We start from the raw sequence: 24,680 nt of genomic DNA, 5'->3' as shown, positions 1-24,680 counted from the left end.
TTAGCTCTTGAGTCTACTACCATCTATATCATTGCACTGAGTTAGCAATTCCTGTACACTTCATCTGCTGTCCCCTACCACCTGTTATTTGTACATGATTGCTAACCTATCTGCATACTATCTATCACCATCTGCTAACACTCCTGAACATTACTATTGAGTGCCTATCATTGCTATCACTACTCACGCCTGTCCTTTCAGCACATCACCTCTATACTATCGTATACAACCTATCACTCCAGGAACATCTTATCTGAGTGTCTGTATATTTGCATGCTGAGGCAGGCTGGGCCACAATGATGAGTCTGGAGAGTTGGATATGGTAATTCAACACATCTCTACACGACTACTGAGTGGAAGTTCTGCAGCTGCAAATCCAGTTCACTAAACAAACGCCGGAGCGTTACAGATTGCCTTATCTGTACCTGAAGCTGAGGGACGGTCCTGAAATTTATCCCAGTTACTCCTTTTCCTGGTATGGAGGTTTTAAGCATTCATGACCCACTGTTAGCTAAGGTGAGAGGCCAGTCTGTCTGGTGGTGAATCTGCACGAGCTTGTTTCACATCAAGTCTTAAGGATTCCTTGAACTTTTCGACCTTTTGCCACATTTCAGGCTTCAAACATAAACATATAAAACTGTAATTTTTTGTGAAGAATCAACAAGTGGGACACAATCATGAAGTGGAACGAAATTTATTGGATATTTCAAACTTTTTTAACAAGTAAAAAACTGAAAAATTGGGCGTGCAAAATTATTCAGCCCCCTTAAGTTAATACTTTGTAGCGCCACCTTTTGCTGCGATTACAGCTGTAAGTCGCTTGGGGTATGTTTCTATCAGTTTTGCACATCAAGAGACTGAAATTTTTGCCCATGTCTCCTTGCAAAACAGCTCAAGCTCAGTGAGGTTGGATGGAGAGCGTTTGTGAACAGCAGTTTTCAGTTCTTTCCACAGATTCTCGATTGGATTCAGGTCTGGACTTTGACTTGGCCATTCTAACACCTGGATATGTTTATTTGTGAAACATTCCATTGTAGATTTTGCTTTATGTTTTGGATCATTGTCTTGTTGGAAGACAAATCTCCGTCCCAGTCTCAGGTCTTTTGCAGACTCCATCAGGTTTTCTTCCAGAATGGTCCTGTATTAGGCTCCATCCATCTTCCCATCAATTTTAACCATCTTCCCTGTCCCTGCTGAAGAAAAGCAGGCCCAAACCATGATGCTGCCACCACCATGTTTGACAGTGGGGATGGTGTGTTCAGGGTGATGAGCTGTGTTGCTTTTACGCCAAACATAACGTTTTGCATTGTTGCCAAAAAGTTCGATTTTGGTTTCATCTGACCAGAGCACCTTGGTGTGTCTCCCAGGTGGCTTGTGGCAAACTTTTACGACACTTTTTATGGATATCTTTAAGAAATGGCTTTTTTCTTGCCAGATAAAGGCCATAAAGGCCAGATTTGTGCAGTATACGACTGATTGTTGTCCTATGGACAGAGTCTCCCACCTCAGCTGTAGCTCTCTGCAGTTCATCCAGAGTGATCATGGGCCTCTTGGCTGCATCTCTGATCAGTCTTCTACTTGTATGAGCTGAAAGTTTAGAGGGACGGCCAGGTCTTCGTAGATTTGCAGTGGTCTGATACTCCTTCAATTTCAATATTATCGCTTGCACAGTGCTCCTTGGGATGTTTAAAGCTTTGGAAATCTTTTTGTATCCAAATCCGGCTTTAAACTTCTCCACAAAGTATCTCGGACCTGCCTGGTGTGTTCCTTGTTCTTCATGATGCTCTCTGCGCTTTAAACGGACCTCTTAGACTATCACAGTGCAGGTGCATTTATACGGAGACTTGATTACACACAGGTGGATTCAATTTATCATCATTAGTCATTTAAGTCAACATTGGATCATTCGGAGATCCTCACTGAACTTCTGGAGAGAGTTTGCTGCACTGAAAGTAAAGGGGCTGAATTATTTTGCACGCCCAATTTTTCAGTTTTTTATTTGTTAACAAAGTTTGAAATATCCAATAAATTTCGTTCCACTTCATGATTGTGTCCCACTTGTTGATTCTTCACAAAAAATTACAGTTTTATATCTTTATGTTTGAAACCTGAAATGTGACAAAAGTTCAAGGGGGGCGAATACTTTCGCAAAGCACCGTATATTAAGATCTGTGCCAAAAATGTGTACCTTTATGGATCTGAATGTAGCATTTTTTATTGCAACTGTGTGCATGAGTCCCCCCCCCCTAGGGAATAGAAGCTAATGCCTGTTTAGCAGTAGCCTTCCACTGATGCTTATTTGAGTACAATTGTTTTGCTCAACAAGTCTACCCATATAAACTATATAGCCTCTGTTGGTCAAGGGATTTTACTTAGGAATATTTTTTTTCTAAAAATGTTTTTCTCCTTTTAAATATTGTGCAATGCCCACAACTTATTGTCTTCATTATGATTCTAAGCACTAGGTTAAAGTAAATAAGACAACATTAGGTCAGACCTCTCTTGGGGGTAAGTGCCAGACTGCCAGCGAAATGGTCGGACTAATCAACCCCTTGGGATTTGATTAGGTAGAAAGGGCAAAAATATGATTAGCTCTATTGGGAGTTGACTGGCACCAAGATCCAGGTCATGTATTCATGATTTATAGTAACTACACAAAGTTAGCCCAAGTTTATGTTTAATGATAGCAGAAAGGATAAACTGAAATAGAATTTTGTAAAGAAAAAAAAAAAGAGAAATTGCCCCCTGAAATTGTCATAATTGCTTCTTTCACATTCATGTTTATACTTTTGTTTTAATTATACTGTATGTGACCAGATACAAGATAGTTTTAATAGTTTAAGAACAGGTTAGGTTCACTAGCTTCAGAACAGATGGGCACAATAGATAAGTCACATTTCAGAGCTCTTTCATGTTTGTCCTTTTTTTATGGCACTGATAAATGGGATTTTGCAAATGATCATACTGCACCTCAGACAAGTTACAGCCCAAAACTAGTAAAAAAAAAAAAATCTACAGTTAAAACCTTTACATTTTGGCATATTTGGTCATCCGCCTCCATCCAAATACATGGGATCGTTTAGTAATAGCACTTCACAATACTCTAGGAGGTCAGGCCGCCTAATCCAACACTATATAGGAGGGAAGCACTTACCACATGTAGCCATGTAGTAATTTTCAATGGGTATGATGGATTGGAAGTCTGATGTGTATAGAAAACGTGACTAGACCTTCTGAGTTCTTCAGTACCCCTGTTCAGCCTGGAAAGTCTCTGAACTCAGAGTTTGCCCAGTAGTGGGCAGACAAGGAGGGGAATAAAAGGACCTGGAAGGATATATACACCCGATGTTATGGCTTCACGCAATATGATTACCATTGTTTATATGCTAACTTATGCTGTGTGCAAAAGCCTTGGCATTGTTGCACTTGATTATCCTCTGTCTTGCCATGTCCCTTTGGGTAAAGAGAGACTTGCTAGATCTAAAAAGGTATTTCCTGTTAATGAAAAATAGAATGGGCAATATATGATGATTGGGTAAATCCAGAAAAGATTTTCACCCCTCTGAGAATCATTGCTGAGTTTTTTCCAATAGAAAATGAGTTTGCTAAAAAGTGGTCTGTTACAGTAGTATCAGTGTATGAGATACCTCTCAAATGTGCCACCACTACCTCTTTAACCACTTCCTGCCCAGCCACCCTCAAATGATGGCAGAATGACATCGTCCCAGAACGACTACTCTCGCGCGCCAGCATGGGCAGCAGCACAGCAATTGTGGCCGCGCCGTGTTCCTAGGACACGGCGCACCCCTGATCTCGATAAAGAGCCGATTGCGCAGCTTTTTACCGATGTGATCGGCTGTGTCCAATCACAGCCAGTCACATGTAAATGCGGAAGTGCTGTTTATTGGCGCTCCTCACCTAACACTGTCAGTGTGTGATGAGGAGAGCTGATCAGCGGCATCTCCTCAAAGGGATAACCAGGACAGGTAATCAGGGCACTGATCATTAGTGCCCTGATTACAGTAAAGCTCCAGTAGTGCCCATTAGTGACACCAATCAGTGCCCATCAGTGACACCAATCAGTGCCCATCAGTATCCCCTAGTCAGTGCCCATTAGTGATGCCAGTCAGAGCCCATCAGTGCTGCCCACCAGTGCAATCTATCAGTGCGGCATTTTAGTGCCACCTAATCAGTGCCCTTCAGTGCTGCCTCATCGGTGCCGCCTCATCAGTGCACATCAGTGAAGGAGAAAAATTACTTATTTACAAAATTTACTGACAGAAACTAGGAAAACCTTTTTTCTCTTACGTCCTCTGACAGACGCAGCCACTTCATAGTTTCCTCACAAATGGGTAATGCGCCCTCTACAGGAGTAAGACTAGGCAGTGAAACTGTTAGAAAAACTTTTCTTTAGACATACTTTTAGCGGCTGTCCCCTCAGACATTACCCCAGACACATTGTGCTTACTAATCAGTTTCTTGCTGCCTAGTGTTAGGAGTAGAACCTAGGTTTCCCTACTGGGACTCCGGTCTCAGTTTTTTGTTTTCTTTGAGAAATGTTTGTTTAATTTTCTTTACTCATTATCGCTAGCTAGTGTCAGGGGAATCCTCCTGGTGAACTACAAGCGACAGCCAGGCTGGGGTTTCGCACTGGATTATTTAGATCCTTCTGGTCCCCCAGCCTGGCCAACGAGTGTGAGCAGGTTGTGGTCCGCCCAGGCCTCGCCACGACGGATGGTGATGAGCCTGCGAACAAACGTTTTCGCTGGGACGCATCTCCCTGGAACGCCCTGAGTTGCAGCGTACCCTTCTTGGCTGGCAGCACCCCCACTCATGGTGGGAGACGAGCTGCCTCGGAGTGGAGCCCGCGTTCCATGGTATGGTGAGTGCTTCTGCCCCCCCTGTGTCCCTGGTACAGTCATCGGTGGGGGAGATCTGGGCCCACTCCTGGGGATGTCAGAGCTGCGGTCTCTGTAAGATCCCCCTGGCCTGTCAGGACAGGTCCTACCCTCCCTGCCCCTCATGGGGGCGCTATGGTGGCATCTAATGCCTGGGGGGGTGTATAGCTTCTACCTTATCCTTGGGGGTTCCCTGTGGTGGATTCACACAATGGCCTTGTTCCCTGGGCTCCTGATCGCTGGCGCCGTGTTTGGCCACCATATTGGGTGTGGGCAGCCAGGCTGCATCAATGTAAGGGCAGCAGCCATTTTCTGCCCTGCTGTGTGTTGGCTCCGTTTTCGGGCACCATCTTGGTTGTGGGCAGGCCGTGCTGTATGGGCAGCGGCCATTTTCCCTGTGCTTTTCCAATTCTTCCTATGGCACCTTGTTATTGTGGCTCAGGGGGGTTTTTGCCTCTAGTGCTATTTGGTCACTTCCTCCTGGGAGTTTTTTCACTTGCTGAAGACAGCGTGGAGTGTGGTTGCTGATCCAGTTATGGCACAGTGAGGGGGTCTTTTGTCCTGTGGGACATTTTTCAGACACATTTAGCTCTTATTAGTTTTTATACTAGCTAAAGGGGGGCTCCTGCGGTAGCGCGGTTTAGCGGTGCGGACCGTTGTCGTGGATTTAAAGGGTCAGTGTTCCTTTTTTTGTCTGTGTGCCAACATGGAGTCCCAGAGTGATAATTTCCCCACTGATCTTGTGTGTGCATCCGGGACATCTGGATTGCCTTCCCTGACATCTCTGTCTGCAGCCATTGAAACTCTGGCATCCAAAGTTGATCTTGTCATGTCACAAGTTCCTATTAAAAAATGGCCGATGCCCTCTCAATCTTCTGATTCTAAGCCTGAAGTGGTTACCACGGACACTGTCCTCCCTGAGGGGTCCCTGTCCTCACACTCAGACAGCGAAGGAGGAGTCCTCGGCTGCAGTGTGGGAATGCGTTTTGGTGGAAGCACTGGTTCGCTCCGTCGTGGGGAGACTTTGCATATTGATGATGAGCCCACACAGCCAGGAAAGTGGATTGTCCTCAGCTCCTGCAAAGCCCAGAAGTCAGGTCAGGTTTTCCCTTCTCCCGAGGAGTTTCACGAGACCGTGAACAAGCAATGGCGGCGCATTAAGCACTTGCTGGCGGTGCCTAAGCGTTTTCAGTGCCGTTACCCTTTTGCAGACTCAGTTTCCAATCGCTGGACAGTGTCCCCTAAGGTGGACCACACTGTTTCCCAGTTGAATAAATCCACGGTGGTTCCTGTGGAGGACTCCCCGGTGTTTAAGGACCCGGTGGACAGGCGCATGGAATCTCTTTCCCGCCACCTGCACTTGGTGGCGGGCTCGCTCCTCAAGCCTGTGTTCACATCCATGCTGATTTCTCAAACAGTCACGGAATGGATTAAGGTGTTTAAGAGCAACCTGCTGGAGGAGTCGGCTCCTCTGACTCTGATTGAGCTCACGGATCAAATGGCCCAGGCCATGGTGTATCTGTGTTACGTGGCTCTGGACGAGGCTCCCCTAGTTGCAAGAGTATCTGCGATGGGGATTGCCTTTCACCGCATGGCATGGCTGAAGAGCTGGTCGGTGGACCAAGCTTCTAAGAAGGCCATGTCTGATCTCCCCTTTTTGGGGGAATGGCTGTTTGGTGACTCCTTGGATGAGCTCATCAAGGGTCTCACAGGGGGTAAGAATACTCTTCTGTCCCGGTCCGCGAAGGGCAAGGCAGCCCACGGTAAGCAGGGTCCCTCTTCAAGGCTCACCGGGGGCTTTTTCGTGCCTCAGGGGCACAGGAAAAGGGTAAACCATTCAAAGCCTCGGCAGAACTAAGAAGGCTTGGTCAGGTAAGCCCAAGGCCGGTCAGTCCGGTGCTCCGGCCAAGTCTTCCTCTGCATAAAGGGACGCCCCCACCCGGCTCAGGGGTGGGGGGACATCTGCGTTACTTTCAGGAACCGTGGACCTCTCTGATTCAATACAAGTGGGTTCATGAACGGATTCGTATGGGGTACAAGATCACATTTCGATCTCGTCCAGCAAATAGGTTCTTTCCATCAAATCCCCATCTGTCCCCGGATCGTTTAAAGGATCTCAAGGGGGCTGTGCAAGATCTTCTCACACAGTGCGTTATTGTCCCGGTTCCTCAACGGGACAGGTTTCGAGGCTTTTACTCTAACCTGCGTCCAATCCGGGACCTCAAATTTCTGAACCACTTTTTACGGGTGCAGAAGTTTCGGATGAAATCCATCCGGTCGGTGGTGGCGTCTTTAAATCAAAGGGGATTTTCTGGGCCTCCATCCATTTACAAGATCACATTTCGATCTCGTCCAGCAGACAGGTTCTTTCCATCAAATCTCCGTCTGTCCCCAGATCGTTTAAAGGATCTCAAGGGGGCTGTGCAAGATCTTCTCGCACAGGGCGTTATTGTCCCGGTTCCTCAACGGGACAGGTTTCGAGGCTTCTACTCTAACCTGCGTCCAATCCTGGACCTCAAATTTCTGAACCACTTTTTACGGGTGCAGAAGTTTCGGATGAAATCCATCCGGTCGGTGGTGGGGTCTTTAAATCAAAGGGGATTTTCTGGGCCTCCATCGATTTTAAAGGATGCGTACCTGCACATCCCTATCTACGAAAGTCGCCAGCGGTTTCTCCGCTTTGCAGTGGCGGAGGAGCATTTTCAATTTGTGGCATTACCCTTTTTTCTAGCTTCGGCTCCCAGGGTCTTCACCAAGGTTTTGGCTCCTGTGCTGGCTCTGTTGCGCAATAAGGGGATTGCAGTCCTCGGTTATGTGGACGATCTCCTGTTACGGGCGAGTTTGTGTGCCACTCTGTCGGGCGATCTGACGGTCAGGGTTCAGACGCTCAGGGAGTTCGGGTGGACCATCAACGTACAGAAGTCGGCACTGACCCCGTCAGTGCGTCTGAATTATCTGGGCATGGTCTTGGACTCCGCTCACGCGAAGCTTTTTCTTCCAGAGGAAAAACCTCAGACCTTGCAGGGTGAGATCGGGGCCCCCAGGGACAGCGATCTCTCCTCCCTGTGGACCTGCATGAGCTCCCTGGGGCTGATAGTGTTGGCCTTTGAGGCAATTCCGTTTGCCCAGGCAGTCCCTGGCGGCTGCCTCTGAGGGAAGACCTGCTCTTTCAAGGGCCGATCTTACATCCTGCTTTACGATCTCTGGCTTTAACGGCGTGGCTGTTGAAGTCCAGGTGTTGAGAGACAGATGTCTCTCTGATGCTGTGATTCCTACCTTGCTGAGGGCTCGGAAGGTTACCTCCCGGAAGATTTACCATCGTACCTGGAAGGTGTACATTGCCTGGTGTGATTCGCAAGGGTTGCATCCTCGCTCCTTTTCGGTGGTGAGGGTCTTCGCTTTCTTGCAGAAAGGGGTGGAGCAACGTTTGGCTATGGGCACGGTTAAAGGTCCGATGTCGGCTTTGGCCATTTACTTTCAGTGTCCCTTGGTGACTAACTCCCTGATTCACACCTTTTTTCAAGGGGTGCGTCATCTGGCTCCTCCAAGGAGATCCTCTTTGCCTCCGTGGGATCTGAACATGGTTTTATTCGTTTTGCAATGGCCTCCCTTTGAAAATATTAGAGAAATCTCTCTGCCTTTAATGTCCCAGAAAGTTGCCTTTCTGGTGGCTATCACCTCTGCTCGCAGGGTGTCTGAGTTGGTGGCTCTGTCTTGCCGTTTGCCTTATCTGGTCGTTCATAGGGATAAGGTTGTTCTTTGGCCCAACCAATCTTTTCTTCCTAAGGTGGTGTCTGCCTTCCATCTTAATGAAGACATTATTTTGCCTTTGCTTTGTGCGAAGCCCAAGCATCCCAAGGAATTTGCTCTGCATTCACTGAATGTGGTTCGGGCGATCAGGGTTTACCTGTCGGCCACGGAATCCTTTCGGACGTCTGATTCCCTGTTTGTCCTTCCTGAAGGACCTCGTAAGGGTTTTGGCTGCGTCCGCTGCAACCATTTCCAAATGGATCAGACAGACGATTGTTCAGGCCTATTCATTGAAGGGTCAGGTGCCTCCTTTCCCTGTGAGGGCACATTCTACTAGTGCCTCGTGGGCTTTTGGCCATCAGGCTTCGGTTGCTCAGGTGTGTAAAGCGGCCACCTGGTCGTCTGTGCACACTTTTACAAAATTCTACAAGATTGATTTGATGGCATCCTCAGATGCTTCCTTTGGCCGCAAGGTTTTGCAGGCTGCTGTTTGCTGAAGAGCCATGGTCTTCTCTTCATGGGGTGAATTTTGGTTTTGGGGCTAGCTACTGTTGGTTAAGCTCCTGTTGCCCTGTTGGCTAAATTTTTCTAGCCTTGATGGATCGTTACCGTTTTGTTGGTTGCGTTCTTCCCCCCCCTCATGCCTACACTGCTTTGGGACATCCCATTTGTGAGGAAACTATGAAGTGGCTGCGTCAGTCAGAGGACGTAAGAGAAAATATAATTTTGTAAGAACTTACCGCAAAATTATTTTCTGAGTCCTCTGACAGACGCAGCCCCGCTCCTCTATTTTGGGGTTGGTTGTCTTTTTCCATCACTGCTTGCTACGAAACTGATTAATAAGCACGATTTGTCTGGGGTAATGTCTGAGGGGACAGCCCCTAAGGGTGTGTGTAGTGAAATGTTTTTGTAATAGTTTCACTGCCTAGTCTTACTCCTGTAGAGGGCACATTACTCATTTGTGAGGAAACTATGAAGTGGCTGTGCCTGTCAGCGGACTCTTACAGTCAGAGGAATTTTACAGTAAGTTCTTACAAAAATTCTATTTTTATCCCCAATTTTATATTTTTAATTTTTTTAGTAAAATATGAAAACCCCAGCAGCAGGATATTGCAGGAGTGATTTTTGCATAAAGCTGATTTGAACTCATCTTTGAGGTGAGCAGGTTTTTCAGTTGGTGGTGGTGTGCACTTTCTGGTGTCATAAGTTGTAGGGTGATTGAAGAACACTGGGGTGGATCACATTAATTTTTTGGACTTTGTTTTGTGATATTCTGTTCCAGTAGTAGACTGTGTGGTCTCAGTCAAAAATCTTACTGTACCTATAGAAGATGTTTTGTCATGCCAAGATTCTAATGACAGAAAGTTTGAGACTCTCTTAGACATTTTTAGTCTTGCAGGTCCAGCTCTGCAACCAGCTACTGCTGCTATGACTCTTTGCCAGACCACAACTTATTGGACTAGGGCAATAAACAACCAATGTAATCATGAACTTCAACTGAGCATTTACAGCAATAACACTCTGCCTTGCTCTTTTATGTTGATGCCCTTGACAAACTCCTTAAAAATGTCACAAGAGGAAAGGTTTTTCTTCCATAGCAGAAGGCTCAAATGCACCCTTATTTCAAGAAGTGGTGCTGGTGGTGGGGGGGGGGCATCATCTCACTTCCTAGCTAGGTGGATATCCAACCTAGCCCTGATTACATATCACTGGTGGGGAAGGAGTGTTCTAAGCCTTCACACTCCAAAGAATATGATCACCACAGGAAGCCAAGCTTCCCATCAACATCTTGGAGCTCAGAGCGATCAAAAAAGGATCTGTACCACTGGACCCCTCTTTTTTAGGGACACCAAATCAAACAATACTATATCTGCAGCCTACATTAATCGCCAAGGGGGCACCAGTAGTCTTGTAGCCTTCAAATGAGATCGTCTCTTGGATGGAGAAACATTGTCCAGCCGTTTCTGCTGTCCAAATTCCAGAAGTGGACATTTGAAAGGCAAAGTACCTCAGCCATCACCACTTGAGATTAGGGACATGTGGGACTCCAGACATTGATTTCCTGGACTCTGCATTCAACCACAAAAGAGGTGATTTGTTTGTGGCCAGGACCAAGGATTCTCCAGCACTGGCATTGGATGCTCTGATAATTCCGTGTACTCAGGCTAATCTATACTTTTCTTCCAGTACAAATTCTGCTTCGACTGCCCTGCAAAATAGAGCAAGAGAAGAAGCCAGTGGTTCCCGTTGTTCCAAACTGACCCAGACGAACCTGGTACATAGACATACTCCAAATTTTAGGAGGCGACCCCTGGCCTCTGCCAAATACATGTTAGCCTGTGTGTTCATGCTGACATAAGCATTTAGAGGAGTTTAGAAGCAGAAAAAAAACCCACAGCCAGTGCGTCCAGGAGCAGCAGAGTTTTGGCAGAAAGAACACTTGATGCGGCTAAGCATGCCTAATTGCTAGAGAGGTTTAGGGCTTGAGCCTTGATTCATTTCAGTGGCTAGAATAAATGATTATTCTGGCCATTGAAATTAATTAAATCCCAAGCGTTTGACACGTCTAAATGCGTTAATGCCAAAATGCTGCTGCTAGGATGAGAGGAGTCTAGGAGAGTTAGCAAAATTTCCAGTGTGCATAAGGCCTTAAAATTTCATTTACAAAATAAGGTTTATAAAAGATATTTTTAACTAGGTTTAGGCATTCTTTATTCTTAAACTTTAAATCTAACCCCTAATCGTAACCTAAACCTAGCCCTGAAGAACCAACTCTACTTTACAGTTTTTTTATATAGTCCCAAAGCAGCTCTAAAAATAGTAAAAAGCCGTTTGTTCTGCAGTGCTCTCCTCTCCAGAGCTGTCCCCTGCAGACTTAACCTGACCATAGATGGATCGAATCTATGTGAGCTGCCGAATTTCAATCCATCAGTCTCCATTCTTGTTTGAGGAAGAGTCAATCTAATGATTGATTCCTCACGAACAGGACTATTAGCAAATTTTCATTCAGTCATTGCTTGGAGCTAATCGGCTGCGGCGCTGATCAGTGTACTCTGACAGAGGAGGAGTCCCGCTGTCAGAATACAATAGTACTATGGGGAGGATTCCTTTATCCTCCTCAAATGTGTGGATGGGGGAAACCGTGTGTTTTTTTGATCAGCCGGCTGACTAAACGGAAAAAAAAAAAATTCTATGGCCAGCTGTTCGCACTATGCAATTCACCACCAGTTTTCCTGAATGTGCTCAGAAGCCCAGCGCCCAAATTTTTAGGGCCCTTTCACACTATTTTTTTTTTTTTTGCATTTTTACCTTGCAAGAAAAATGTTTCCCTCTAAATCCTTTGGGACTTTTCATACCATTACCTTACAGGTGAAGTGCATTTTGAAAAGTTCCCTATGCTGCATCTTTGGTTCAGTTTTAAAAACTGCACCAAAAAAGCAGCTTATTATTGAAAATAATGCAAATTGTGGTAAAGCTGCAGTAATAATACATTGCGATTTTTGTTTTTAGTGCGTTTTTGAGTCACGTGTCCATTCTTCACAGGTGCAGGCAACCCAAAAATGCACCAGAAATGCACAGGGAATGCATTTGAAGCACAGCATATGTATTTTTACAGTGATTTTGCTACAGAGCAGTGTGGAAGGGCTCTTATTCCAAAAACTACTGCTGTTTTACTGTTTAGATCTTTGAATGTGTTTTCAGGAACCAAGTATATTTTTTTGATAGGTACTTGTTCCCACTTACTAAATTTTTTCCTAGGGAAGAATGACATCCTGTGCATGTGCAGCTCAGTGTTTAATCTCAGGCTTCTTGAATGACGAGATGAATGCATTTCTGTGCGCATGTGCTGGAGTTGCATCATCCCGGGTCTTTTCTTCAGGATGGCCAAAGGCACCACACCCGGAGGAAGTCTATTTAAAGATATCAGCACTGAGGAGGTAGATCACAAATGTTGCAGCATTAGAGTAAAGGTAAATTAAGTTGCCTTTAGTTCTGCTTTAAATACACCCAACAGAATACAACAGAAAAGGCAGGGAATTAGTACAGTTTTCATTGTTTTATTTTCTATGTATTTTTCATACTCATTTACTTATTTATGGTTCTATTTTACATGTGTGATTGTTTGTAATCGCTGTTACATGCCACCATATAAGCTGACCACTTTTTTTTGGTTTGAGGCGTGCAATATGGCATTGTCCAGTTTTTATGTAATGCGTCACCCCTTGCTTTTTATCATCACTGTATTGTTATTTGATCCATTGTCTTTATAGAAGCGCTTTCCGCTTTAAGGTAGGCAGACTACTGCTGATATTGAAATTGAGCAGTACCATCATCCTTTGGGGCCTCGCTGCCCGTTGTTCCTATATTAGAGTGCTCTCTATAGTCTAGTCTGTAACAGGTTCGATAAAGAACCTTTGAAATGTGTAACCACGCCCCTTTCTGTGACTCCTTGGTGATATCACTTTTGGTTTCATTCCACACTAGCCCTTCTACTTCAGTCGCGATCCCCCATGTTCTTTGAGCAGGGTGAGGAGCAGAAACATCAGTATAGTCAGAGAACTTGACTTGTGCCCACCATTAGACCACTGATAAATCAGAAATGCCTGTCTTTTTCCTTTTACATATGAATTGCCTATTGGCTTTTTAATAAACCTAATAAACTTGTGTTTTAATACTACACTTAGTTGGGGCCCCATTGTGTTCCTTTTTTTTTTCAGATTGGCAGAGTATACATAGGTTGCTGCCACTTTCTGCTATGAAAGCCATGGATTGTTATGGACTTTAAATGAAGAAGTATAACCAAAGCTATTTTGGCCCTACTTCTCTTATAGATCACAAGAGTGCAGTTCAGCTGACAGCTGATGTCACCCAGCCGGTTCAGGCTTGGGAAAGCTCCTGACTTTACTGTCGGGATCCACCCAGATGCCTGGAGCCACAGCTGGCTCAGCCTCTCATCATGTTATGAGCCTGCCCCTCCAAAGCCCAGCGCCCAGTGAGTGCTTTAGGAGCAGAGCAGAGAGCTGGTGACTGACAGTCACCGCTGTCTGCTCAAAATTGAGGGGGAGAACTAAGCGATCAGCGTTGTTTGATCACTCACTTCTCGGGTAGAGCCGGCAGGGGACAGCTGCAGCTGAGATTGGTGCTGCAGCCATCTAGTCGAGTAGAATTGAATTCATGAAGAAATTATCTAATTGTTGCCAATAAATACAACATTATTAATCATTTTCCATCCTGGCCGATCGACTCAGTTTGAGAAAAACTGAAGCGAGTCTAAATCGATAGTAAGAGAAGTTATGAATATTTGATTGTTTGCCTATAGTTTTGATTGGATAATAAAATCAAATTGTGTATGACCACCATTAGGTTGACTGGTGTTTTGACACTCCCCTCAAATTAATAACATTACCACTGCAGTATCACATGGAAAGATTCCAGCATTTGTCTAAACTGTGCCCATCATGTTGTTTGTCTGTTTTTTTTATTTAGAAAAAATCATTTTGTTTGCCATCTGCCTGCATAGTACTGCCTCCAAAGTATATAAATGTAACATTATTATTTTATATGGATTGTTTTTTTTAATTAAAAGTAATCAAATCACAAAGACAACACACAAGATACATTTGGTGCCATTGCTTCCATCTGGTCTCCATCTTCATCTACTGTAATTCCCTGGTTGTCTCTGGCTTCAATAACTACAAGTCACTGATCCAGAACAAGTCAGAACAAGTGGGATAGATTCAGTCACTTCACGCATAGGAAAATATGTGGATCATTTCCTCCAGCCTCTTGTGCAGCAAACCCCCGCTTTCTTAAAAGATACCTCCCAGTGTATCCAGGAACTCACCAACCTGGAGACAGATGGTGAGGTATTGATGGTTACAGCGGATGTTTCATCCCTGTATACCATCATACCTCACCAAATGGGATATGAAGCTGTCAGCACCTTCCTTGACAACAATTTTGACCTTCCATTTAAACAAAAAGTGTTCATTCTGGAGCTTTTACAGTTCGGAATGGAGCACAACTATTTTTATTATGGTGGGAATTTTTATTTGCAACAGACTGGAGTGGCGATGGGAGCAAAATTTGCCCCCAGCCTTGCAAATTTGTTTATGGCACTATGGGAGGACCGTAACATCTATGACAACCGTGAGTCTAATATCTTCCTATGGAGGAGATATATAGATGATGTCCTACTGCTGTGGAAGGGTGACACCCCTTCCCTCAAACTCTTTATGGAACGACTGAACTGCAATGATTGGGGCATTCGTCTCACCTATCAGTTCAGCGAGGTTTCCATCAACTTCCTAGTCCTTACCATCTATAGGATAGGATGCAAGTTTGGCACTAGGACATTTTTTAAACCCACGGATAAGAATGGGTTTATCCCCCTTGATAGCTGCATCATCCGAATTGGCTATCTTCGGTCCCCACCAGTCAGTTTAGGAGGATCCGCCGTAATTGTACGGACTCTCATGACTTTAAGGTTCAGAGCGACATACTGAAGGATAGATTCCTGGAAAAAGGATTCAAGAAAGACGCTTTGGAACAAAGCATCCTTCAAGTCAAAGATGTACCACAAAGAGAACTAGTGGTCCCTAAACCCAAACAAAATGGCGCCTTTTCTAAATTCGAATATGCCTTTGTTACCTCCTTCTCCACTGGATATAGATGGGTTAACAAGACTTTCCGGAAGTATTGGCATATCCTTAAGGGAGATAGAATCCTAGGACCAAAACTTCCCGAAAGACCCCCCATCATATACAAGAGAACCAGGAATTTGAAAGACCTGATTGCCCCTACTCCAGTTGAGAAGCCTGCTATCCCTAGAATGTTTTCCAATCTTAAAGGCTTTTTTCCTTGTAAAAAATGCCGGGTATGTAAAGAGTTAAAAACACAGAGAACCAAAACTTTTAACTCCACAGTAACTAAGAAAAAGTATGATATCCAAAACTTTGTCACATGCCAAAGCAAGGGAGTTATATATCTCCTTACTTGTGGATGTGGGTTGCAGTATGTTGGAAGAACGATTAGAACCCCAAGTATAAGAATTGGGGAGCATCTTACCAACATACAAATCGGATTCCCTGGACACAGCCTTTCAGCCCATCATGACAGATGTCATAATCAAAGCTATTCACAACTGAAAGCCGTCGTGATTGAAGGCTACTCCCCCCATTGGAGAGGGAGTGATATGAAAAGGACTATCTCCAGGCGCGAAACGTTTTGGATTCACGAATTAAAATGTTATCAGCCCTGGGGCATGAATGTAGAGTGGGACATTAATGCCCATATAAATAATGATTAGTCCCTCTTATGATTGATATACACTTTCTTTCTTAGTTACTGTTCCCTTTCAGCCAAGCCTTTCCTCCTTCATCACTTTTCTCCTTTTCAAAATCTGGTGTTTAGATTTTTTTATATATTTTTTATATATTTTTTACATATTGTAAAATTTGGTATTTATACATGTATTGTTATCAAATATACCAGTTGGCGGATGGAGATTTCCATTGCGATCCACCTCAACCAACACTTTTATTTTTACGTTTTTATATAATGTTAACTTTTTTAAAAAAGTTTTTTAATTTTTTAAAAATGTTTTTTATGCTTTTTAATAAAGTCGAGACATAATATGTCCACATACTGGCTTTTTAGTTTTTAGCCTAATTCGTGGCCATTTATGACCTATCCTCCAAAAACTTTCTAAATTGTTTATTCTCATTATCAGTGAATTTTTTCACCGTGAATATTAGCATTTTTTAATCACATATTTTTTGCCTTTTAATAAAAATATTCTTTCTTAGCCGTCAAGAAGGGTAGACATGGCCACACTGCTTACCTTCTTACATTAGATTACTTTTTGATGCATTTGTAGGTAAAGTGTTTTTCTTTTTTTGATACCTCGGTATCACCTACCAATTGCTTTGTTGACATCCGCTGTAATTGGCCCAGCAAGACTCCGGAACGACATCGCAACACTTCCGGGTCTTTGAACTAATGGATTGCGATTGGCCGACTCCGGAACCGGAAGTGCGTCATTGCACATCCGGGTCTTCGGAGGAACACACTACGATTGGCCAATTCCGCAACCGCAAGTGCGTCATTGCACTTCCGAGTCCCCGCCGAGGCCGCACCGGAAGTCTCCACTTGCCAACACTTAAATGAGAGATGTGGACAGCGCGGCTGTAGCTCCAATCCCAGAAGCCGACTTATTAGTGGAAACGCGTTGGGGGGAGCCAGCCGTGCTGTCATAGGTCCCGGTTTGTACTGCAGACATCCGCGACCGTCCTGTATTTGCTGTCTGTTCGTCTGGATTGTGTAAGTGTCTCTTCATTCAATTCATAAATAAAGCCGAAGGTAATGCACTCTAGTCCTCTTCTTTTCTCTGGGTACGATCTTGGCATCTTCTCCTGTTTGGAAGCCTATAGATCCCCCCCCCCCACTTTGGAAGCAGCTGATTGTTCCGGTCCATTCCGAGAGCCATCCCTGTCAGCTTGATCAGTTGGGACTTCTGGACATAACATAGTACATGCTCACATCTCTCCACATTGTGGTAAGAGTCCACTCCTAACACTGGGTGTCCACATGTGTATATCAAGTCACTGAGAACCACTTTGGATCACTACTTTTGGGACGAGGCCCCACCCACCTCCCAACACTCCCTTACCTTCACTCCAATTTGAAAAGAAAGACTTTCTATAGTTTTTGCACTTTGTTTGGATTTGAATGCCTATGTTTTTGGTGTCAACCCAGACACCATCCATGTATTTTTGAACAATTGTTTCACAATTTGTTTAGCGCACTTTGGTAATTTTTCCTATATTACTATTTTTTCAAGTCAGAACTATTGACTTGCGTGCTTGTTCTGGGTCAGTGACTGTGAAGTCAGAGGGTCAGTATGACATCCAGGCAACTTGAATATTCCTATTTTTGTCATAGGTTGCTTTTAGAAATAAAATTTTCTCTTTCATTCAACGATGGACACAGCGCTCCTTAGTTCATAACTAGTGGGTTCAATTACCTCCTCCAGGAGTAGAACTAGGCAGAACAAAAAACAGCTGGCTACGCCCATGGGCCATCCTCAGCTAGTATATAACCCCCTCTCCACTCTAGGTAATCAGTTTTATTCTGTCTAGTCAGAAGTAAGGGCCTAGGCTCCCGACTGGGATCTCTGGTCTTAGCATCTTTCTCCTTCTTTACATCTTTTTTTTTGTTTTTTCTCTCCGGAGATCTACAATCAACTACAGGGCTGGGTGACGGGCTGGATAATCTAGATTCAGTGGTCCCCCCTGCCCAGCCAGCAAGTGCGTGCATACCGCAGTTATGTCGGCAGTGACATAGATTCAGGGACAGAGGCTGGCCCGCAAGTTAAATGTCTCGCAGGGTCGCTTGGGTCTGAGTCACTGGCCGACAGCCTACCTGCTTCGGTGGCGAGGAGTTCTGTCTGGAGCGTTGCCCACACCAGGGAAGGGTAAGTACAGGCCCCCCTCTTCCCTTTTTCTTTGGGTGATGCGGGTAACCCCCAGGGACTGTCGGACCTGCCTGCAGGTTCCCTCCTCCCATCCTTAAATCCCTCACTGAGCTGGGCTTCCCCCACTCTCATTCCCCCCTGTCTGGACCTAGAGTCTGGTGGGGGTCCCAGGGCAGAGAAGACAGTAGAGACCCCTGTAAGGTTCCTGGGATAGTGTGTGTCCCGGCCTGGTAGTCTGGAGGGGTCCCAGTGTAGGAGACCCCTAGGTGCATGCCCCGCTGTTTGCAGTGTGGGTATACTGCAGGGGGGTCCCAGTGCAGAGACCAGTGCTGAGTGCACAGCAGAGTCTCTACTAAACGTGTGTCCTACCTTCGGAAGGGGTCCCCTTGCAGAGGGTGCAGGAAAGATCCTGGCAGCATGCTTTAGTGTAGCTGATGGAAGCCATTTTCCTTTAATCTAGCTGGTCTCTGGTTAGCGGCCATATTTGTGTAGCCAAATGATGTCACAGGGATGCTGGAGGACTGAGGCCTCGTGGAGATGCCAAAGCTCCTCTTCTTTCTCACCCTCTTTAGTTTCCTCTTCCTCTGCCCCGGACATGTGAGCAGGGATAGCGTCCATGAGGATGCTGGGTTAGATTCTTGGAGCTCCTCCGGTCAGTAAGGTGAGTCTTTGGGGGTCCCAGTTATCTCTCTCTCTCTCTCTCTCTCTGCTTATAGGTACACTGAGCCTTGGGATCCTTTAGTGGTGCCAAAAAGGTTGTTTAAAAATGGAGGATGCGGCTGATGTAGCCATAGACGTGGCTGTGTCGTTTGGTAGGCATAAGTCACCTTGCAACAAAGGTGTTTCCTTATGTGCCTTATTTTGACAGATTTTCCTGTAAGGAATGGGAAGAACCAAAATTAGCGTTTGTGGTCCCCAAACGTTTAGCAATACGTTACCCTTTTGAAAAGTCACTCTTAAAGAAGTGGACTAGTCCACCAGTGGTGGACCCTCCTGTTTCTAGATTAAATAAAGCAACCATGATCCCAGTAAAGGAATCCCAGTCCTTTAAGGACCCGGCTGACAAAGCTTTTTACTATGGCTGGTTCGGCATTGTGACCCTGGTGTCTCAGACCCTAACTGAATGGGCCAAGCTTTTTTGCCAGTTCCTGGGGGGTGAGCAGGTTCCCACTGCTTATATTGATTTTGCAGACCAGTTGGTCCATGGGGTGTCGTTTATTTGTGATGCAGCTTTGGATACAACTTCTGTGCTGTCCAAACTTTCTGTTTCAGCGGTGGTGATTAGGTGCATGCTGTGGCTTAAGAATTGGTCCACAAACCAAGCCTCTAAGAAAGCTCTCATTGATCTGCCCTTTCAAGGCGATCACCTGTTTGGGGCTACCCTGGATGACATCATTAAAGGTATCATGGGGGGGAAGAGTACCTTCCTTCCACAATCCAGGAAAGGGAGGGAGCCTCGTTGCGGACGGGCGCCCTCTTTCTCAGCCCATAAAAAATTATTTCATGCTTCTGGGACGGAGAATAAGTGAAATAGATCTTTTAAATCTTCCCCAGGAAGTTCCATGCAACCTTGGTCTGGTAAGCCTAGAGTTAGCTTCTCCGGGCCTGCAGACAAGATCCCTTCAGCATGAAGGTCTGCCCTCACCCATTATTGAGGTGGGGGGACATCTTTGCTGGTTTCTGGCCCCATTGACTTCTTTGGTGAGCGCCAAGGAGATCCCCGAAAGGTTTCTTTTGGGGGACCCAGAAAGGGGGCAAAGCTTGTCCTTTTCAGGTTTCTTGGGTCCTGAGTCTCCTTGTGACAAAAGGCTGACGCGTTTCGTGGCTGTGCCTCTTCCTCAGGCTCGGAGGAAGAGGCACAGCCTCGAAACGCATCAGCCTTTTGTCTTCACGAGACATTGGACTTATAATATGGACGTTGCTCTATGGAATTGATATGCTGGATTATATCGCATGTTTGTGAGTAGTTTATTTTAACACTTCTTTAATAAAAGCCCACTGAGGATAATGCGCTAGGCTGGTGCGCCCTTTTCTTTGTTTATATTTGCACTGTTCCATTAAAGGTCAGGATCCACCTTTCCCTGTCACGGCGCATTCTACTTGATTGCTGAGTGCTTCTTGGGCTTTCCGTCATCAGGCTTTAATATCGCAAGTTTGCAAGGTGGCCACTTGGTCATCCGTGCATACCTTCACAAATTTCTAAAAGGTAGTTACTTTGGCATCTGTGGATGCTTCTTTTGGCTGCAAAATTTTGCAGGCTGCTGTTTAAGAGGGGCTGTTCCCTCTTGATGGGTGTTTTTTCTTTGAACCTTTATTTTTCATATGGGGCTCCTGTGACCCGGTTAAGTCTTATGTGTCCTGGTTAAGGGCTCTTGTTTTTAGCCTTGGGTTATTTTCCCTACCCCTCATTTTCCTTTTGGCACTGCTTTTGGATGTCCCACTAGTTATGATTTAGGGAGCGCTGTGTCCATCAATGAATGAAAAAGAAAATGGGATTTTTGTACTTACCGTAAAATCTCGGAGTTCATCGACAGACACAGCACCCACCCCTCTATGGAGTTCTGATACTTCTAATACTGTTTGCTACTATACTGATTACCTAGAGCAGAGAGAGGTGTTATATACCAGCTGAGGATGGCCCATGGGCGTAGCCAGGTGTTTTTTGTTCTGCCTAGTCCTACTCCTGGAGGAGGCAATATAATCCAAGCCAAGTGCCTGACGATGAACTCAGAGAAATGGATTTAACGGTAAGTACAAAAATCCCATTTTGTCACATACATTGCATTGCAGCATGTTTTCTGTCCTACTCTCATCTTACAGCTCAAACATAAGCTTATTTGTTTGGGAAACAAAATCTTAGGGAAGTTTTGTATTTTAGGCTACAATATTGCAAATACAAAGGCATTTGATTGTATTGGATTGTGTTTTGTAATTTGATATACACTATCACGAAAATAAAGGTTGTATTTAAAATGTATTGTCAGTTATGTTGTTTACTTTTTGTTTTTTATTCTTTTCTTTAAAGCCAACGGAATCTAGCTGAAATTACAGAACTGATACACACAGCTTTCCTAGTCCATCGTGGGATTGTTAATATTGAGGAGCTAAAGAGCTGTGATGGTCCCCTCAAGGACATGCAGTTTGGGAATAAAATGGCTATTCTGAGTGGAGATTTTCTACTAGCAAATGCTTGCACTGGATTAGCACAGCTACAGAACACGAAGGTATAGTGAAACCACATCAATATATGTTGGTGCACATGTTCCTGTAATGTCAGACGGTTTAATCAATTTATCATAGTCATACAGTACAGGACACAAGGTGTATATTCATAGACCCTGGTTTATAGGCTGGTAACTTCAGGTCATTGAACACTGGCAAAGCTTTGCTGGACACACCCGCTGAGGCATACCCCTGTGGCGATACCTCACTCCATGAGACCTCCGTTTTCTTGCTAATGTTCTAAGGTAATGGACTGCCTCTCCCTTATGGAGAAATCATTTGCTTCACTTATTATTTTCACATTTTACATTTATCAATCAAGTCCTTACTGTCTTCTAATTCGAAAATAGAAACAGGGTTGCCCTGACAGTTGGCACCCCTGCTTATATTATTGAATTAGAAGACAGTAAGGACTTGATTGATAACTGTAAAATGTGAAAATAAGTGAAGCAAATTATCAAATAAATCCACAGACAGTAAATCTACAGACAGTTAAATCGACGATTTTTACATCTGTTCCTGAATGTCCATTACCCATGATCTCATAGGTGAATTTACACCGTCCAGTCTTCTCTGCGGTTCACACTCCTGAATAATTGAATGTGAATTACCTCATGTGGACATCCTGGACTTCAGGTACAAGTTACCCCTATTTGTAGCGAGGACCAAATATCCTTGATCACTGGCATTGGATGCTCTAAAAATTTCCTAAACCTTGTTCCAGTTCATATATGCCTCTCCTCCAATGGAAATGCTGCCTCGACTACTCCCAAAAATAGAGCAAGAGAAGAACTTGTGAGTCTCATTGCACCAAACTGGCCTAGGAGAATCTGGTACACAGGTATACTCAAACTTCTAGGACATGATCCCTGGCTTTTTCCATCAGGTCAGACCCTCTGTCTCAAGGCCCCTGTCACTGATTCTGTCATTCCCACATGCCTCAAAGTTAGTAAAGCTACTTCAAGAAAAATGAATATTCGTACTTGAAAATCCTTCTTTGTGTGTTGTGAAGACAGTTATTTTAATCCTAGAGATTTCTTTCTCCTACAATCAGGACTTGACCAGGTTTTGCCCCTAAAGTACTCTTAAGGGACAAGTTTTGATCTTGTCCATTATGTTCCAAAAAACTCTGGCCTCATTTTCCCTTGTAAAAAAACTTTTATTGAAGTTTACAGTTTCCTGTATTATACCACCCTTACAGTATCCTGTGCATCCTTTGGATCTTATTTGTTTTTGTTTTTTTCTGCCTTCAGAAACCACCCTTTGAACCCATCAGGGAACTCTGTTTAGTTGATCTTTCCTGCCAAGTGGCTTTATTGGAGGCTATCATGTTTGTTAGTTGTATATTTGAAATAGCACTTCTCTCTTTTTAGGAGCCATTCCTGGTCCTTCACAAAGACCAAATAGTCTTGCACCTTGCTTATTGGTTGAGCCATATGGACTTTTTTTTCAACCTGACTAACTATGTACCTTTCTACCCAAGGTGGTATCCAATTTACACCAATAAAGACATTGTACTTCTCTCCTTGTGCAGTAGGTACCTGAAAGAGATTGCTCTTCATTGTCTGGGTGCTGTCAGAATTATCAAGGTTTATCTAAAAGTCAAGCTTCTATAAGAAAGGCAGACTTTCTCTTTATCTTTGTGACATCAAGCCTCTGTTGCACAGCTTTGCAAGGTCACCACCTGATCTTCATTTCATACCTTCTCCAAGTTCTATCAGGTGGAATTTTTGCAGATTCTGCTTTTGGCAGCCATGTTCTGAGTTGTGTCTGTTGATCCTTATTCTTTTTGTGCCTGTTGGCACAACTCTCTTTGCCTTGTTGCATATTCTTCCAATTCATTGCTTGGGGATGTTCCAGGGTCTAATATCTAGCCTGTTTCCTATACTGTATGAGTAAGATAGAGGAATTTTGATTTACCTGCAAGTTACATATCTTGGAGTACAGTACAGAACACAGGACACCTTCCCCTCTGTTCCTGTGTTACTTGCTAAAAAAACTGAGGACTTAGAGTGGGGTAGGGCTATATGAGTATGCCCTAGGGGTGTTTTTATCAAAGCTCTGCCAGTGTACAATCTCCTAAAGGCACCAGCCTATAAAGCAGAGTCTATAAATATCCAGTCTGTGTCCTGTACTGTATGCCAAGGTATGGCATTGACAGATAAATCAAAATTCAGCTTTTTTAAATGCTCGCCCTAAAGTGTATGTAAGCTCTAGCAAAATAAAAGGCACAGATGGGCACTGCTGCGGTCTCTCGGTGTGTACAGCGTGAAAGGAGAGAGATGAACCAGACATGAGCCAGTTTGTTGACAAATGATAGCGCCATCATTGAACAGAGCGATCATGTAGTAAAGGGACATTGGCCCTATACCATAATCCGTGATGCACCGTGCCCGGTGAACCCGGCGAGCACAGATACTTCCGTGTGCGCGCCCCAGGGGACGCGCAGGAAGTGCGATTCTGGGAGAATGTCCCTGTACGCTCTCCCAGAATAAGCTGACTGTGCGGTAGCCATCATTCGGCTATGGCCCAGTTGGCAAGTGGTTACGTTATATGTAATAAAATGGAATGACACAAGGAAAAAGTATTGAACACATGAAAAAAGGGAGGTGCGAAAAGACATGGAAATCTATCAGTAATTAGAAAGCAATTCTGTCCTTTGTCAGTGCAAATTAATATCAGCTGGTCTCAACCGATGGCCTATGAAAAGGTGTCTCGTTTCCAAGGTGTCACACAAGAAGCATCTCATTAAAGCTAAAAACAAAGAGCTCTCTCAAGACCTTTGCAACCTAATTGTTGCAAAACATACTCATACATTGGTTACAGTACAGTGTCTGAATGTTCCAGTGAGCACTGTTAGGTCCATAACCCGAAAGTGGAAAGAACATAATTTCACCATAAACTGGCCACAACCACGTGCTCCTCCCAAGATTTCTGACAGAGGATGGAAAAGAATTATCAGAAGAGTTGTCCAAGAGCCAAGGACCACTTTTGGAGAGCTTCAGAAAGACCTGGAATTAGCAGGTACAATTGTTTCAAAGAAACAATAAGTAATGCATTTAACTGCCATGGCTTACATGCACGCTCACAACGCAAGACTCCCATATTAAAAAAAAAAAAAAAGCGTGTTTAAAGTTTGCTGCACAACATTTAGACAAGCCTGTGAAATACTGAGAGAATATAGTCTGGTCAGATGAGACCAAAATTTAACTCTTTGGATGCCATAATACACACCATGTTTGGAGGTCAAAAGGCACTGCATATCACCCCAAAAACAACATACCAACAGTGCAGTTTGGTGGTGGAAACATCACGGTGTGGGGCTGCTTTTTCAG

The 24,680-nt window shown here is 44.5% G+C and overlaps 1 protein-coding gene across 1 annotated transcript in view; it reads left to right on the top strand.

Moving 5' to 3' along the window:
• PDSS2 (decaprenyl diphosphate synthase subunit 2) overlaps positions 1-24,680 on the top strand; it is a 375,935-nt gene that overhangs the window by 175,922 nt on the left and 175,333 nt on the right. The window contains exon 4 of the mRNA XM_082249924.1: positions 21,149-21,347. Coding sequence (XP_082106050.1) covers positions 21,149-21,347 — 199 coding nt within the window. The remainder of the gene's footprint in view (positions 1-21,148; positions 21,348-24,680) is intronic.

This window comes from Pelophylax lessonae, assembly GCF_965119305.1.
Source record: "Pelophylax lessonae genome assembly, chromosome: 3".
In the NCBI taxonomy this organism is placed as follows: Eukaryota; Metazoa; Chordata; class Amphibia; order Anura; family Ranidae; genus Pelophylax; species Pelophylax lessonae.
The sequence above is the reverse complement of the archived record's forward strand: the minus strand, read 5'-3'. Positions and strand labels throughout refer to the sequence as shown.